Source organism: Dermacentor albipictus, chromosome 1 (genome assembly GCF_038994185.2).
Source record: "Dermacentor albipictus isolate Rhodes 1998 colony chromosome 1, USDA_Dalb.pri_finalv2, whole genome shotgun sequence".
Taxonomy (NCBI): Eukaryota; Metazoa; Arthropoda; class Arachnida; order Ixodida; family Ixodidae; genus Dermacentor; species Dermacentor albipictus.
Genome location: NC_091821.1, coordinates 35,266,685 through 35,285,615, shown reverse-complemented (window position 1 = coordinate 35,285,615; position 18,931 = coordinate 35,266,685). Strand labels below are relative to the sequence as shown.

The 18,931-nt window shown below is 48.7% G+C and overlaps 1 protein-coding gene across 8 annotated transcripts in view; it reads right to left on the bottom strand.

Moving 5' to 3' along the window:
- Positions 1-636: 636 nt before the first annotated feature.
- The window catches only part of LOC135901050 (acyl-CoA Delta-9 desaturase-like), a 204,038-nt gene continuing 185,743 nt past the window's right edge, over positions 637-18,931 (bottom strand). For all 8 annotated transcript variants that reach the window (XM_065430693.1, XM_065430692.1, XM_065430689.2 and 5 more), the window contains 4 exons: positions 13,776-13,971; positions 12,691-12,821; positions 4,889-5,094; positions 637-2,808 (listed from right to left, as the gene is read on the bottom strand). In XM_065430693.1, coding sequence (XP_065286765.1) covers positions 2,355-2,808; positions 4,889-5,094; positions 12,691-12,821; positions 13,776-13,971 — 987 coding nt within the window. In that variant the 3' untranslated portion in view covers positions 637-2,354. The remainder of the gene's footprint in view (positions 2,809-4,888; positions 5,095-12,690; positions 12,822-13,775; positions 13,972-18,931) is intronic.

Genomic DNA, 18,931 nt, shown 5'->3' with positions numbered 1-18,931 from the left:
ACACATCAACTTAAGTTAATAAAGCACGCGTCACGCTAGTTTCGGCGCCTATAATGCTGCCCTCATACCAGCAACACTGGGGAGACGTCGCTCGAAGTCATCGCTCGCATGGGGTACGACTTACAGGCGACGAGCGAACGCGACAGCCATCTCCATCGCGTCGCTTGTTGCTGTCGCGTGCAAGATCGCTTGCATGGGGTTTATACTCGAAGAAGGAGCGGAAGCACGGTGTTTGATAGCCAATAACTCCGCTTCTGCTGAACGCATTGAAGAAGTTCTTGCGGTAAAGTATTTCCGAAATAGTCTGGTTGATTGAACTTCAAATGCATTTCCCGGCTTCGATAAGAATGGTTCAGGGCCCCTTTAACATAAAACGTGTACAATGTTCATAGAGGTAATCCCTGCTTCAGTTGTCGTTGAATTTTCGCTAGTTGTGCGCATTTTCGGCCTTATCAGGCCTCCATTCTGCAATCTAAGCCAAGGAATCACACTGTACTACGCATAGGTACGAGTGTGGTGTGGTGCGGTGATGCATGTGCAAATACAGAACGGCCGTAGAGGGATAAACCTCGAGTAACTTCGATACATGGTTGCTCGAGGTTTATCACATCTGTGAGGCCAAAGAGGACAAACAAGTAAATGTTATCTTTTTATTCAGACTTCGACTTTACGTGAGCAGCACAGCAACTATCTCGCTTGACAAATTCTAGCTAGTCAAACATCAAACTATTTTCCTCGGTCTTATGCACTTCCTGTATGTACAAACATATAATATGATTTTGTTCACTAAATCACATATCAACTGTATTTACAACGCGCGATAGTGCTTCGCATGTCTCCAGAGAACATTGCCAGACACCTACGTAAGAGAAAAATGCTGAAGATAACGGCGGGCTGGGCGAGCAGAAGCATAAAGGAAAGGAGGACATAACGCGCGCTGCAGGAAGAAGGAGCTAACATGGCAAATGATAAAGCGCAAGCAACAACAGGGAAAGTAATATAGGACAGCGATGCGCATGTTTGGTACGCTAGCCTAAGCGACATGGTTCTAATTCCGCAACGAGAAGAAAAGGACACTTGCCTGCAATCGGGAGGGGGGTAGGATGGGGAGAGGTGATTTCTCGAGGACGCATTATTATTCATAGTTTTCCTGGTTTGGATTTCTCCACAGCTTGAGGAAAGCCAGACATACGTCATGCTACACACTATGTGGTCTGCTCAACGATAGGAATGAGTGAAGTAATGCGCCAAAAGACAAAGCGAAAAAGCGCACCGCGTGTAGTTGGGAGCTAAACAAACATGTACCTCGATGTTCGGAATCGATGCATCGCAGATGCGTCCAGAATTCGTAAACAAAGACGTAATAAGGCACGTGATACGTGGCGTTCAGATATATTTGTGTCGGAGGTGGGCGGGTGTGTACGTGTGTTTTCCTTAACAAGGGAGAGCTAAGGACACTGATTACACCCCGTCACTCGTCGGTGAAGTTTTGAGCAAGAGTGAACAATTGGCCACCCTTCACGATCGGCACAGGCACAAATCGACGTCAAAAGCACGCACACAAATGCAAAGACCAGTTAAAAAAAGTAATTTGACTGAGCACGTTGTCTTCTATGCTGAGATATCATGGTGCAGTGCTTCTCAAATGCATTGCACAGTGCTCGCAGCACTCAGGTGGAACTAATGTCACATAGTTTTGAACCTGCAAGATAGCCATTATATTAAAGAAGGAATACTTGAGCAACCATTTCGCACATTGCTGTTCTCACTTGTATCAGTTCAGAAGGCAGAAGCGTCACTGGTTTCAACCTTGTTTTCCCCCCTTGACTTTGAGAATTTGCGTCCGGCCATATCCTTTCTTGTGTATAAATAACTCGCTTCACCCAGAAACCTTTGAATGCTACCGTCTTGTGGACGTGGTACAAGACGTGCCACTCTGACTCAAGTATATCAGAAACTTCTAATCAAGCTCATGCCGATTTAAATACCGACCGCATCATCACAGCGCATCTAAATCGTGCATAGAAGACAGCATGCGACTAAGGCATCACCGTTCATTGCTATAATCTGTGGGACAAAACCAACGGAAATTAATGCAAAAATATTATCAGAAACAGTACAGCACTTTCTTCTTCACGAGTATGGATAGGCACTCCAGAAGACTTAGGTCTTGTCGCTACCGATGCTGTGTGTCGATGAGCAGGGTTGCAGTGCCAGCGGGACAAAATAAAAATAAAAAGGAGCAACCGCGATGCGAGAAGAGTATATCATGGCAACCCACGTATCAACGCGGCGGACGCGAAAACGTTTTCACGCGGGCTCAGCCGGCTGCCCTGGCACTCGTCGGTTCGTCGTCAGTGGTGGTGGTTGTGGCCGTTCATGTGGTCGTAGCTGTGATCACCCGTCCGGGCTTTCCGCTTCTCGACCACGTCCTTGGGCACCGTCTTGAGGTCGTAGGCGAGCCCCAGCTTGGCCATCGTGTCGATAAAGAACGTGGTGAAGTTGAGCTTCCATCCCAGCTCGCTGGTCGAGTAGTCCCAGGGGAACGTGTGGTGATAATTGTGGAACCCTTCGCCGATGGCGGCCCACGAAACGAAGCGGTTCTCGGCCGGCGAGATGTTCTTGTCGTAGGGTCGGTTGCCCCAGAGGTGGGCCGCGCTGTTCACCAGCCAGGTGAAGTTTAGCGATATCACGTAGCGCAGCATGGTGGCGACGAAGAAGCCCACCAAGTAAGACTCGCCGAACAGGTGGTGCGGCAGCACGCTCGACAGGTAGAAGCAGAAGAAGGTAGTCAGCGGCACGTAGTAGCTGCGGAAACGAGAGAGAGAGAGAGAGAGCAGGTGAAATTAATAGACGAAGTAGGTAACGGTTTACATCAAATATCTGATGCGTCTTCTCCACATTTACGCCGAAAATATAACGGTGGTTAATGACCAGGACTGTTGACGAGCCACTTGGAACTATTTAAGTGATACGACGCTATAAGCAGTAAGAAGGATACCGTTCTTAATTTTTCTTTAGCTTCTGAGCGAGAGCCTTGCTACAGGAGTCCATCTACAGGGCTCGGCAACAGCCCTGGTAGCATGATAAGGGCCTGCAATACTTCGGCAACAAATGTCAGGCAACCTGCTTGCCAAGGGAACGTGACCGCCAATAACTCCCTATAAGTCCTCGTGAGTTTCTCCTAATAAATATGTCGATAAGTACACAGAACAACGAAAGGCGGAATGCTCGCAAGTTCGAATGAAGAACAAAAACTATTTTGCGATACAGAGATGCAGTTGTAGATTTCTACCTGGCCTTCCGGCTTTCAGGAGCAATCGACAGACGCATCAAGCAGCGCGAGCAATATCTACGTTCTGAACTTATTGCATATGCTCCCACAGATGCATGTTCAGCCGTTCCAGCGAAGAAATTTCCGAGATATGAACTTGTAAGGCCGCTAAGTACCACATAAAAGACAACCAATAAAGTTAACTGAGAAGGTAACAAAAGCACCACGTGGTCATGTACAGATTACGCTCTCAAGGCTGGGAAACAGAGTCAGGTGCGACGCGCAACCTCACTTTAACGTGGTGGTCCTGTTGCTTCAGGCGGTTTTAGCCTGGAAGTCGGCGCTGGAAGTCTGCGCTTGAGCGCTGCTATATTTGCGAATATTGTAAAAGAACATATTTAATGTAATCGCCTTAATCACCGTTCACAGAAAAAAAGCCTACGTTCCCTGTGTATTTCACAATCACAATAAAGGTGTCGACACCAGAGTAGCATGACAAACTACCATATTTTTCCATATATTTTGAAACGCGCCTACTGTTGCAACGTCTGTGTGTCCTCGTAACACAGCGAGTGATTGCGGTATGCAAACTTACATGGATGAGTTCAGTGTGGCGCATTCTACCAGTACAACTGACATGTTGCCAAGGAAGCTTACTGCGCTAACCTCTGTGTCAATTTTCAGGATATAGTTGATAAGCACGATAGTACAACATGATCCCGTTGGATCATTGTACGTTGTCTTAGTACGGGATGAAAGTTTATAGGGCAATACAACTGTAATTAGGGATACCCCGGTAAAGGTTCCGACAGCCCAGTGTCATTGCAGTGGACCGTGCCAGTGTGCTCTGCTATCAATAATTACTCGGAGGCCAGAACTGTCCCAGCAAGCACACATGTTGCGAGACCCCTGCAAGTGCTAGTCGCAACAAATGACCGTTACATGAGCCACGTCTCGGCCATTAGTGGAAAACACCCAAACGTTACAGCTGGGCGACGTAGGCAGCATCAATTTTCTCAGCTTAAGTTGCATGTTATATCTAATATAGGGACAGATCTTCCATTTGTAAAACCACCTACGCGAAAAGTAACAGTAAAATGTCTTGGAATACGCGTAGTTGGAGGGAGGTTTATGACACTAAAATCCTTACCCCTGCACCCCTGAGGTAAGCAATGATGAAATATACCCTACACAGTTGTCATTGAGCAAACTTAGCAAGCATGTGAATGGTTACAACAAAAAAGTCATGAAAGGCGCACATCACATAAATGCCACTCCAAGTAACGAGATCACGCCTAACTACAAGAGTTTTGATCTGGTACGTGGAGCAAGGACGAAGTGAAAAAAAAAATTACATGACTACCTAATCAGCGCCCGAAATAACGCTTTGCACATGGGCCGATGGTGTGTTTTTACGGTCACATTATGCGCGCACCTCTGATGTCGCACTGTACCCCTGCGCCCGACGTAGCTGCATCGTACCAGCGCACCTGGCACTTGTTTTCCCCTCTGGGCCATTTCCTGCTTCTCCTGGTACGGCGTGTGATACGTCAAAGATGTCATTCAGGATTAATGACGGTTCCACTCGTTTGTTTGCGCGTGCTGTATACGTACGCCTTTTGGAACCTAATGACGGGGTCCTTGAGCAGGTCCGAGCAGTCCACGGCCTTGCCCTTGCGCATCACGTCCGGATGCTTCTTGCACATGAGCCAGCCGACGTGCGCGAAAAAGAAGCCCCGGTTCACGTTGTGCGGGTCGGCGTTGCTCTCCGAGAACTTGTGGTGCACCCGGTGGTCACGCGTCCACTCGTACAGGTCGTTCTGAAAGCAGAACAACAACGGAACATCTGGGGTACTCGGCTCTGTAGTCGCATGATCACTAGAAGCGCTGCGTGTGCTGGGCCATAGAAATGTGAGAGGGGCTATAAAAAAAATGTATTAACAAAAACAGGAACGTCGATTCCAGCCCTCAACCGTGTATACTCAGCGCGAAAGATAAACGGCAACATGGAAAGCTAGTAATTTGGGGAGCGTCTATTTTTTGTGTAATTCTGCGTAATACCTACCAGTTCTGATGGGCAGAACATTGCAGCACCACGGGAAAAAGAGTAGGCGTAGTCTCCCGAGTATGACATCTCTCTCTGGCAGCCGCTCTACATTGCACTGCGGACAACCCAGGTTAACATACTAAGTACGAATGGAAGTGTCTAGCTAAGGCGCATTTTCACGAACCCCATTTAGCCATAGTGCCAAAGTGTGTTTATTGCATGTCACGAAAAGTCGAATATCGGTGGGTGGAAAATACCTGATCAGTGTAGTCCCGCCAGGAAAGCTACTATAGGCTGTTCGTATTTTGTCAGTCCATGTAGCTTCTTTTCAAGCAGGCACAACGAGCTTCATTTTTGGGGGGAAATGGGAGGGGGCCGGGGGGACATCATTTTTGCGTGCCCAGAGCAGAAGCGGCGAATTTTAGCAGCTTTATATGCGATGGGCGAAAGTATCTTCTAGTGCTATTTAAAGCATCGCAAAAGCGCGTTATTTCTTTCACGGTTCCGCGCAGTGCATGCAAGAACTCTTAGATGCTCTGCGTCATTCATTGCACAATTTTGTTTTCCTTTAACGCTCGAGGAACTTCTTTACATGACGTCGCGTCGCGACTGGACTTTCGAAATATGACAGACCCTACACAGAAGCTTAAGATTCCATTAGCCCCGTGGAACAGTTTCTTAGCTGAATGCGGCTCTTTCTTTCTTTTTTCCTGGCGTATTCTTTTCTCTGCGCTCGATTGAAGTCGTCAGAGCGCTTCGCGGAAACTTCTGTGAAAACAGACTAAGCGCTTTTAGGAAAACCCGACCAATTCGTTTGTCGGAGTATTGACGCTGGCCTCTTCTTGTCAGCAGCAAACACGCTACGTGAAGCTGCAGAAAGTCCCCCTTTTGGCATCACCTCTTTACCGCCCGCAAGCATGTGAAAGAAGTGTGAAGAGTAAGTGAACACTTCCGGGTATTGGAAAGCAGAAAAGCGAAACTTATGCAAGAGAGTGCTATTTTTTCTTGTTTTGGCTTCTGTTGCTTTGCCGAGAAACCTTCTCAGAGTTTTTGGAACCACAGCATAGGGATCCCAAGTGAAGTGCGAGCGATCACTTGCTCTTAAGAGCTTACCGTGACTGTTTGTTCGCGAAAGTGAACTATAGTTGAAAATTAGCTTCTCTTTCTTCATGTAGTGACTATACCTCCATAGTCTACAACACTTTCACGGGCCGGCATATTTCATGAGCAAGCGCTGGCAAATCTTTGCGTGATTGAAACCATCATCTCCCTACTGCGGCAACAAGAGAGAGAGAGAGAGAGAGAGAGAGAGATAGAGAAATGAAGGAAGGGCAGGAAGATACACAAGTTTTATGTCTGGTTTACTACCCTACGTGTGAAAGAGACGGGGGGCTATCTGCTCATGCAAATCAGCTGAACTGAACGGGCTAAGGTATAGGGGCCCACGTACCATGCAGTGTAAAGCTAACAAAAGATAAGCGACAGAACAATTAGAATACACGAGACACATGCCTCCCGCAGTGCTTCTTCATGTGTCGTGCATTTTCGCAGGGTGTGTCCCATGTACGGTTGCTTCTCGAGCCAAGTTTCTTTTTTTCCTTTTATTATTTTTAACACTCGAACGTGCGCTCCGTGTGTCTGATATATGCAGTGCTGATTTCTGACCACTAGCTGATTTATGGTAACCTTCTCGGCCTTGTGTCGGCCCGTGTTAACATCGGCGCACAATTCGGGCGAAAAATGCAGGCATAACGTCTGCGGGCGTATGGGCCGCCGCCGCGGATACTACGGAGTGCCGCAGGTCTCCCTGCTTAAGCTTCCCAAGGTCGGTCGAAAACACCCGGCCGTGAGAACACTGCGAAGGACGACGGAACAACGGCCACACGCGCTTGGTAACGTGAACCCCGAGGCGATAAACCCTTAGGAGGAAAAAGATGCAACAAAAAGAAGCGATCGATTAAGAAGCAAGGGAATGTACGGGACCGTCCTGCGATTGTTTCTCACAGTGGGCGGCATATTCACCTCAAGAAGTCCCAGAACACTGGCCATCCTTCGAGAAGTTGAGGCCGAAAGTACGTGCCCACATGCACGTTCCTGAGAGAGTTGGTGCGAAACTAAATATCCACGGCCAGTACCTTCGCTGACCGAACTGGTCGCTATGAGGAACGTTATTATACAAGGCTTAAACTGCGACGTTTATTTTGAGCAAGGTGGTAAAAAAGAAAAAAAAAGGAAAGAATTAAAGAAGCAACGGACGACAGGGTGCGAACAGCGAGCCTTGCGAGCTACACGCGATTACTGAGCGATTGTACGGTAAACCGAGTGATCGTGTAAGGTTTAATGAAAAACCGAAGTATGAGCTGCTGACGGCATCGACTGTGAGTGGGATAGATCAGGAAGTGGATATTGCATCACTAAAGACGTGAGCTATGACGCTCTGCATAAGCTTTCTTTCTTTTGCTATTTCACTGTGTCGTTGACGCCTTGTTGAGCACAGTTTCTTTTCGCAAATCGGCAAAAACATTAGTAATACTCATCGCTAAACAAACAGTAGGGTTCTGCCTGTTGTTTCCGGCATTTTGTTATTGCCCATGTAGCTCTTCGGCCAGCTTTGCCCTATCGGGCTCACAGTGCACAAGATTTTTGTAAAGACATTCAGTCCGTCTTCTGGCGTCATGCTTTTCTGTGAACGTAAGTCGATGCATCTATAATGCGCCTCCATATCTCATGACCAGTGCAATTTTGTCGGTGTGTTCACAAGAGCGAAAATTAAGCCAATTTTCCGTGATAGTCACACGTCGCACCAACACATTTTGGTGAGCTTACTTTACAGCGCAATATATTGTTGAACATCATCAACTGCAAAGTAACGAAGCCGTTTGAAGCCATAAGGACGAAGTTTAGGCAAATCGACCTACTAAACGTCATTCCCACGATGGCTGAACCACCGTGCTCGGAGAACCACCGTTCTCTCGCAGAACCTAGCGCCGGAGTTGGTTATCAAGTAATGCGTAATACGTGTAGGAAATGCCATGCGCTTGGTCTCTGGCAGCGTCGGCAAGATTTCTGTGCTCGGACGCGGCCCACAGCTCTTAATGGTAGCTGCAAAGTAGCGCAATCAGGAGCACTGCTCGGCGTTAGGTGAGCGAGAGAGAAAAAAAGGAGAGAAAAAAAAAAGCCGCGAGGGAGAGTCTCGCAGTACGCAAGGTCAGTGCCGACTCGGGTCATTCACTCGCTTGGGGGCGAGTGGTGCGACGGGAAGGTGAGAGAGAAGGGGAGTGCCGCCACTGGTGACCTACATTCCACGCAACGGGCTCGGCTCTCCTTGGGTGAGAAAAGAGCACGGCTGCTGTGCCGTCCGCCGCGGGAGTCGCGCCCCACCGTAGGCGTACTGGGGGTGCGGCCGCCTGTAGCTGCAAGTTGACGCAGACGCCACTACACCCTAGTTTTCCCTTAACAATACTACCTTCATGCGCAGGGAATATACGGCGGTCTGGCTGCTGCGTGATGGTTCCGCCAACCTTCTCAAACATGCTACGCTAGGTAAAAACGAAAGAAAGAGAAAAGAAAGGAGGAACGACAGATCGAAGCGTGCACCCGGTTTCACGGAACCGCTTACGGAACAGAGGCGGGAGCGCAAAAGTACCGCTGATAACGATTATCTTTCTCCCAGACGGATAATTATTGCAATTTTCGCCTTTCGTTAAAATAGAGAGAGAAAAAAAAAATGTCCTCGAACGTCCTCAAGGCAGAGGAAGCTACCAAATTAGCAGCCGGTCATTTGAGTCATCGATGAAGGTCTCCTCCGAGCATAATATTGGGCGCGGACATAAAATGGGTATTTCAGGACGGCGTCTGTAAGCATGCGGCCACTCTATGAAAGGATTGTACGCGTACTAAAAATAAAAAGCGCTGCATCTCCCCAGGTACGTACATTCACACATGCTACAAGGGCCTCGGAAGTACTTATGCGCTCTAATGCATTGAACGCCAATATTGTTTCGGATGCCGTCGCGTTCCATCGTTTTCCACCTTCGCGGCCTGCTGCAATCAAGGCCCCCCGCCCTTATTTTCTGCAACAAGCCAGACACAAATAAGACGGAATGGGACTACTCAAACGACATTTATGACTTATGCCTTCCAGTTTGAGTCTGAACTCGGGAAATAGAAAAGCGCACTTTCTTTTTCGGGGCTTAAAAATTAAATTATGGGGTTTTACGCGCCAGAACCCACGATCTGATTATAAGGCACGCCATGGCGAGGGACTGCTGAACAATTTCGGCCGCCTGGGGTTCTTTACCGTGCACCTAAATCTAAGCATAGGGGTGTTCTCGCATAACGCCCCCATCGAAATCCGGCCGCCGTGGCCGGAATTCGATCCCGCGACCTCGTGCTTAGCAGCCCAACGCCATAGCCACTAAGCAACCGCGGCGGGTATTTAGGGCTTGTACTGCGCTTTCCTTGCCCATTCTGCCAGGCACGTTACGAAAGTATAAGTTTCACCATTTTTTTTAAAGAGAAGACGGTAAACCAGGTGAATCAAACAATCGCCATAAGAACCAAGCCCGTTGCTGGTTCAACGACGGAAAGAGCGTCAGCGGAGGAGGAACGACGTATGCGCAGAGCGCCGAAGAGAGTAGCAGAGCGGCGTGCCGAGGTTATTCCAGTACAAATCACGATTGCAAACATACGTGTGCTGTTTCCGGTATGAATGGGCACATTTGGGCACGTATGAATGGGCACATGAATGGGCATTGAAAGCCGCGCTCTAGGGACGTCACTTTCAAAACAATGCTGAGGTGGAGCAGGCTGTGCGACAATTCCTTGCATCGCAGGGCACTGAGTTCTACCAGAGTAGTTTCTTCAAACTGATTGCACGCCACGACAAATGTCTCAATGTCGGTGGCGACCATGTGAAGAAATAGTGCAAGGTGTGTAGTTCATGATGACACGGTGTATTTTATTTATTGTTATTATTTCTGCAATAAAGACTCCGTGTGAAAATAAACGACGAAACTTACTTTCGGAACATCCCTGTACTCGCCCTCTCTTTGTACCGTTTCAAACAGGCCCGACTGTTTTTAGGAGACGAAATGATGTGACAATGTCTAACAAGTGACGACGCGGGGTTAATCGTGCTGGCTTAAGATAAACAAACCACGCCGGACGGCGTCCTTATATATACTCGTTGAATGCCTCGTGCAACCAAAGTGGGCCCACTTTTGTCGATATAGAGCGCGACCAGAAGTCAGCAGCGAAAAAATCGTGAGCAAAACATATCATGCTCTCTCTCTCAACAAAATTTTAGTAAGCGGGAGCACTCGATTAGGACTCGGCAAGCGGCTATTTACGACGGCAGCGCGTCCACTCATGAGGACGCCGACGCCTCGAGGCAATCGGTCCGATGCACTTGATTCGATACACCCAGCCGGAGACTCCCTTCAAATAAGCAGCCAATTGCGCAGCATTACGAATTCGGGTGGTCCGCTCTTGGTCATCGTGACGGTTGCTGTTGGAGGTTCACCTCATGCGCTCCACACACATACATACTGCACGCCAAGTTGGGCGCCTGAGCGCTTACTTCGACCTCAGTGGAGCTTGCGCCAATATTGCAAGCCCGGCGTGCTCGCGTCACCCACGTAACCGGGTCGCGCGACATCTCCGCTCACGCTCAATCACATCAACGCGCCGAGTGCGCTTGCTTCTGTGTGGTGATGACAGTTTGTTTGTTTGTTTATTTGTTTATTATTATTTTTTTTATTTACTATTACCACCAGAGTTAGACTTGCTACTATCGCGAGAGCGCATAAGTGTCTGTGCTGCAGGAGCACCAATGCGCACGGAACTTGGTCATCGCAGGCGGCGGCGGCGGCTTCGTCGAGGAAGAGATCAGCACAAACAAGCGGGAATGTTTCAAGAAAAAGATTGGATAGTCGTTGGAGAGAGAGAGAGAGAGAAGGAAAGACAGGGAGGTTAGCCAGTGTAAGTACCGGCTGGCTACCTTGTGCTGGGGAAAGGGGTAAAGGGAACAAAAGGTGAAGGAAGAAACAAATAAAAAAAAATAAAGTGAGAAAAATTCTCGTCAATAGTATTTATCGCAAAGAAACGCACGACACGAGAGAAGGCGCACAGAACACAGAGGTCTTGTTGAAAAAAATTCGCACAAAAACGCGATGCTACAGGCTACAACTTTGAAAGTCTGTCTCGCAATTCACGATCCCTTAAGAACTTGAGCAGAGCACTTAAGGCCTTGAGTGCCGAAACCCGTCTGGCCCAGTATCCTAGAACATTGTTTCTCGGTGAAGGGGCTATCGTCCAGTTTTTCGAGCGTAGAAGTGACCGTGGCAGTGTAGGCAAGGAGGACGTTACGAGATGAGGACAGGGTGGACACGCTTGGCGATGAACGTTAAATTCCAGCATTCACGTACGCGTGACTTGCAGTAACAAACCACTTCTTCTAAGCAGACACACACGCACGCAAAAAATGATAATAATAGTAATAATTATAAAGACAAGGAAAATCTTCTTTGCCATATCGAAAGAGGTGCTTACATCACGATTTCTTTAGAATTATTCCCCCCATTCTGATGGTGCAGTTTCGAAGCTCATTAAGGCTTCTTGCAACACTGCAAAATTGGGACACCCTTATTGCTAAAACTATGCTTAAGAGAGAGAGAAAACAAGGGTAGGAAAGGCAGGGAGGTCAACCAGAACAGCATCCGGTTTGTTACCCTACACTGGGGGTGGGGGAAAGGGGAATGCTTAAATTTTGTCTTATAAAAGGGTGCAGAAATATTATTGTCCCCTTAAAATTTTATTTCAGCACGCTGTTCAGTGAAGGCACGTCTAATATTTGCAGGAGCTTTAAAAGTATGGCGGACATAAATGGTTTGCGTATGCGAAAGGGAACCTCGCATACCCACGAGAAAGCGTTGGCAGTTCTGCGCATGCGAAGAACTGAAACACCATTGAATTTTTCCCGCTCAGCCTATAGCGTAAGCGAACATTTATTGCGCTGTTTGCAAAACATACTAGAGGTGAAGATCGCACAAAAACGTCCATGCATCATACGCGGCTGTGCCCGCTGCCTCGGATGACCACCGACGTCACACAGGCTGCCAGCCTACTTTGGCCGAATGGAACTGCAAGGGCAGGCGCTGCGCTCCTGATGCCGTGGTCCTCGGATCACGAGCACAGTGCCTTGACCGCTGTGGTAGCGTCGATTCACGGCGTGTTGTTCTGCTTCGTAGCGCACCCGAAACGGTCCCGGCTTGCGTTAATCTCTCTGTGTGCGTGCGCGCGTGTGCGCGCGTGTGTGTGTGCGCGCGTGAAGTGTGCGTGGTGCACTAAGTGTGCTTGTGAGACTCACCTGGCAAGCCATGCAGTTGAAGATCATAAGCACCACCCGGAGCGGGAAACGTGCCTTGTAAGCGCGGTGCGACCAGAGTCTGTGTGCTCCGGCTGTGACACCGAGGCCGGCGCAGATGCCCCACACGAAGGCTGCAAGAAGTTGCGAACCGTGAGTGGGATGTGCAAGCGCAGCATCAGAAAGCTTGCAAAAAAAAAGATAATAAGGCTGGAAGAAAAAATGAAAAGCGACAGGCGTAAGGCACACGAGAGAGCTCAGAGAAGTATGTCTTCTCTTAAACTGCGCATGTATTTCAACGCTGTCGTCACTTCCAGATGCAGCAAGCACGCATGTCTATAATACCGCGTCCCAGTGCTACACAGGTATACGGCGAAAGAAAAGAAAAGAAACAGGTTAACAAGAACAACAATGGATAATTCGAGTGCAGTGCCTATACTTCGAGGATAGAAAGAGAAGCCTGCGCAGTCACTTAAATTCAGAAAACGAGTATATCTTGTAGCGCATCTATGACTATGAAATACGGAATTTCAATTTCGATTCAATTTTTAAATTGTAATAAATCTGCAAAACACATCGCAAAGGCGACTCTGAATACAGCAGGAGGTCTTATAGTCAAAAGACCTGCATTAAAGAAAACTAACTAAACAACCTCAGGTTATAAAGAATTTTTATACTTTCCCTATTTCGTTTATAAAAATCTATGTGCACGTGAGTGCACTTACGATTGTTGCGAAAATGTCCGGAGAGCCAGGAATACCCTGTTTCAAGCTCGAAAGCTTGCTCTCGCAATAGTCTACACCAGCAAAAAATGAAGCAGAATAAAAACAATACTGTAGGCATTTAGCGAGTTAGACAAGAACTGTTTTGGAGCAGTCTCCTCGATAATGAATCACTCAGTTAAAGGGAACTATTATGGTGCATATAGAGTTAGCAGCTTTCTCCCTGAAGTTTGACTTCAAGGCGAAATTCAAGCCAGCAGATCTCGTCTGCGTTTTGCCCGCTTGCATGTGTTACACTCGAAATTGATCACACAGGCAAGAGCTTCGAAAGCTTTAGCAGCGAACAAAAGCAGCACTGTCACTTACAGAAGATCGCCGTCTGCCACATGACCTTGCGCGCGATGGCCAGATAAAGGCCGTAGAGGGCCATGGAGTGCAGCATGGCGAACACGGCCACATTCCGCCAGACCACTTCAGTCTTGAAGGCTGGCTTTGCGGCTTGTTCGGACTCTTTTTGCACCACCTGCTGCTGCTGGACCGTTGTGCTGTGGGAGGTGATGATCTGCACCGCGGAATAGATAGTACACGTAAGTACTTGCAAGCAACTGTACAGCTCCGGCAAGTTTCGTCCATGATATGTGAGCTCACTCAACAACGCTCTTCGTATGAGTCACGGATGGGACACGCGTTAGATACGCACGATTCTGACAGGATACCACACCAATGTCACAACTGTTTTACGCAAAGGCTGGACGTGAAAGAGGATGGAACTTCACAATGCTTTTCTTTTTCTTTTTTCTGAATTACAAACCGTGCGCTACGCCTCGCCAGTGGCGCATAGGGGTAGCCAGGCATTTGATGTGGTCGCTGCTTTAAGATACTGGCAACCTGCGTTGGCAAGGTAATTCGTGAACGCGTAAAGCAAACAACGTGTTTAGTACCCGCCGCGGTAGCCCAGCGGTTATGCCATTGCGCCGCTGAGCTTGAGGTCGCCGGTTCGACTCCATCCGCGGCGGCCGCTTTGCGAGGGGGGCCGAATGCAAAAACGCTCGTGTAACGTGCAGCAGGTGCGCGTTAAAGAACCCCGGGCGGTCAAAATTAATCCGTAGCCCCCAACCACGGCGTGCCTTATGCTTAGGTCGTCGTTTTGGCACATAAAACCAAACAAATTAATTACATGATTAACGTGTGTACTCGGGATGCTGCGCACGATGCCAGCGATCTATTACCGCGGCAATGTCCTGTACACTTTGTTAACCAAGGAGAGGGTCATGCAATCACACCACCGACAACAGCAAAAAGTGAGCGCAATTAGCATGACAAGGGCATTCGCTGCACCGCGTGCGCGTCAGTCAGGTGACCATGACTATTCGACGTCCATTACCCACTTCGACCGTTGCATCCTCAAATTGAAAGCTATAACGCACTCCGGCCGACCGTCATGAGTGGCCTTTCTTTCGTAAGCACAGTAGCTGGAACAAAAATCTCAAGAAACAATAAATCTCACTCGAGTGCAAATTTGGCCGCACATGGTGTCCACCTGCGACAGCGCGAGGAACCAGCGTCCTTCTATGACTTCCGTGGTCCCGGTCCTCTCTGCGACACTGCTCGAAAAGTAACTGAACCACTCTGTTTCTCTGCTAGAGAGACAACCGCCACCCCAGGAACCAGTGAGAATCGGCGACTTGGGTTTCTGCTGTTTCCTGCACTTTCCATTTTCGAACCCCAGTCCAACCCCCTCGCAACCGGAAGAAGAGCGGAGTGAAGGCCAGGGGACGGTCGAAAATGCGCGTTCGTCAGGAAGCGAACAATACAGGGACGCGGGCGAGAGAGCCCCAACGTAAGAAGCTGTCCTTCGGCATGCGGCAGGGGCTCGAAACATGTGTTTGTTTGGGAAAAGGTGTTGTTTACCCCGCCTCCCGTTTGCGAACGAGGAATTTCAGCGGGGCTGCGGAACTCGCGGCTTCCCCATTCTCCGAAAAGCGTTGTGCCAACCGAAGGCGTACTAAAGAGGCCGTGTCGGCAGCATTTTAAGCATCCGTTCCATCCTCTCTTGGGCCCGGCATGCCGACGTGAGCGCTTAACCCGATGGTCACAGGGGTCGTCCCCTTTTGCCTTTGTCGCACGTCGGTACACAGTTCGTGGACACTTTTCCGTATACAGTAACCGGAGTGTCTTCTGTTAGTAGGAAGGTTTGTTCGGTTTGTGTGGCAAAGAGAGCGTCCCAACTAATCTGCTAATGGAAAGCCAGAGCGTCACAAAACTACTCCAATTACTTGCAGAATTGCATTCACGTACATCATTAGACCTCCTTCAACGCAGTCTTCTTTATCCCTCTTATTTTATTGCACTGTCCGGGAACTTGCAGGCTACGAAGCAATTATACTATGCTGCTGTTATCTTTATAAACGCCTCTCGTGGTCGTGTACACACATTGAACACGCCGAAGCGGGTTCCTACTCGTCGTTTTAGTCGACCGCGCAGCATCCATACGCCGCGGAATTAAAGGGAATACAGGACGCGACCTGCGGTTGGTCGACCAACCTCGGGAAACGGTTTCCATTAACAGGACAAACAGCTTCCGTTTAAAGGATACGGTGGCTGTCACTGTAACCGTACGCAGTGGCAAGTGCGAGAGAGAATGACCGGCTCGCTGTCCCCCTCAGGGGTGCATGATTTGCTCATCGCCGACCGAGCGACCGACTGACACTGCCCGCACAAGCACTGCCACCTCACGTACACCACCCTTTGCTTTTCATGCTTCAACCGGAACGGGGTGGCAGTCAGACACCCTGGGCGTGTTTGAGCGGTCGTTTTTACTCCCGCACTGCGAGGAGCAAGGTCGAGTGTGCAACCTTTGGCAGTAGTTCCCCAAGGACAGTCTCCCCCGCCGGCCTACTCTGAATATGTCACGTACGCCCGCCAGTTCCTGTTTCACCGTACCTCTTCCGTCTGACGCCACGAAGAACGTCCCCGGCTACTTTTGTTATTACCGATTATGTGGCGAAGTGCCAATACTAAACGAGTGATTCAATTAACTTGGTAATTAGTAAATAAAAATTAAATAATAGTCAGATGTTCTAAGTGCCAAAACACCGATCTGATTATGAGCACGCCTTAGTGTGGGACTTGGGAATAATTTTGACCACCCGGGGATCGTTAACGTGCGCCCCTGCACACGAGCGTTCTTGCATTTCATCCACATCGAAATGCCGCCGCCGTGACCAGGACTGAACCCGCCACCTCGCGCTGAGCTGCGCAACGCTACTAAAAGGGTCCAAGAGCGCACCGCGTAAGCGAGCGCCGTTCGGCGTGATTCCGCACCACCATCGATTTGCAATAGCGGACAAGCCACCGAACCTGCTGATTAGCCTCTTCAGCAGTCGCAGTGTACACATTTGTGTGCGCTACCTTGTTTTAGAGCGAAAGCTCTACTCCTCGAGGTAAAACTCCCAAGGTCAATCTCGGCGCGCAATTGACCTTCAACCGCCGGCGCGCCAGTGTGAAAGTGTGACGTCACCTCACGTGATCCGCTGCAGAGAGGCGTCGCAGCTGCGCTCGCTCGAGCCTCGCCGCAGTGTACCGCGTGACGAAGCGAGGGTTTAAGGGCTAAATATAGTCCGGCGTAACGTGAGCGCGCACACACGTTACGTCACTTTGCGGGAGCAACAGCGTCTACAGTTCGACCAATGGTTCGACGCACTGGCGCAGCCAACGCAACGGAACGCTGTGAACGCGCTTCGACGCGCCCGGCGTCGAGCGACACTCACCCGCGCGCCGATAACGTCGGACTTTAAAAGCGCCTTTAACAGCTGCCCTTCGGTGGCGCGTGGACACTCAGTCTCGCAATGGGTGAAGCACGCGCCGGTGTGAGAGCGTCAACTCTTCGCCGCAGGTGCCAGGCTGAGTCTGAGCACCCTGCCGACATAGCTCGCAGTGAATAAGCAGTGAAGAACCGTGTCTAACCATGCTTAACCCCAGCCACTCTATTTTTTTTTTTTGCCTGTGTTGGCATGCGGCATAATGTCTGAATAAAACTGCATGTAAGCATGGCAGGCAAAATATGCGCAGTGACTTACTTATGAAATGTACACGACTTGTTTTTGTTAGGTCTGTCCACTGGCGGCAAGAAAAAAAGAACTGTGTAAACATAATCCCCTTTGTACTCAGTGTTACATTTCGTTTCAATGTATTGAGTATAATGCTACAGACGACCACTTTTATTAAGGCACTACCACGTTCAACGAGACGTTCGACGTACCGCACTTCGTCGGAAACAATGAAAAATTAATTTATTGCCTCGAATGCTTGCAGTGCATTATTAACTTGTGTATGTGCTGTGATCCGGTAATTTTAATTCTTCTGAATAAAAAAAAAGCTGAGTGACTGATTACTCTTATTATAAGAGCTCACTAGAAAATGCACACAGCGTCGTCCTACCATCCTGACTTTCTTTCACTGCAGTCTCCAGCGCTTTGAAATAAAATTATGCAACTGACATATTTATTGACAGTCCATAATAATTATTCACTGAAGGGGTCAGGAAAACTATATCGCTTATCGGATATAATCGCTTAAGCTCTTTGCGATCGTATTCAGCGTTTCTCTTAGCGCGAACCGAAAGAGGCGGTAGGGGAGCCACGATTGGGTGCAAGTTGGCCAGGAATCGTGCGCGTTACATTATCGGTGGTGGGGTTCGCAGTGAAATAGATGTTCACTCAAGCACTGGGCAGAGAGAAGCCGTCCAACGTACACACGGGACCACACAGCTGGGCGATCAGCCGCAGGTCAAAGCCACTGGTTCCGGTAACGGGATAGGGGATGTCTTAAGGCGGAGAGGGAGCGGCGTTTCCGACACTTACGCCCACCGTAAACAGGCCGTGATATGCCACGCGTAAAATAATTATCTCATCTCGTCGTAGTGCACTGGTAAGCATGGAACGTTCACTTACTGTGCCAATCATTTGGTATTTGGGTTTTGTCCAACCCTCAGCGTCATTCACTTGCGTTCATCGTAATAGTTCTTTTTTGTATGAGCGATCGCAGTTTCCAGTGTCATATACGTTGTTTTTGCATACTTCCGCTCACCTTCAAGGCTTTCTAAATGTCGTACAAAAGAGCTTCTGAAGTTTTCATGGGGCGTATATTTGCATCATTGCAAAAGTAGATTCTTGGTATACGATAACATCTATGGGTCATTTTGTAAGATAGAAATTTTATGTGTATATTTCCCTCAAAACATTTATTATCCTGATCTGGGAGTGAAAATCATGCAGTTGGTGCGGTCACGGTAAACAAACAAACCAAAAGGATGTGGAAATTTCGATCGGCCTCAACCTGAGACTGATCAATCACTCTACCTGTGTAATCGGGTGTGGTTAATCAGATTACTGAAACTTGTACAAGGTTGTGAATCTAAATAGGCGCTTTTAAAAGCATCAGAGGTGTCTGTACGCACCCGTCAAATTGGATCACTCACTTAACACGTAACGGCACACCAACGCAATACGTGGGGACAGCAA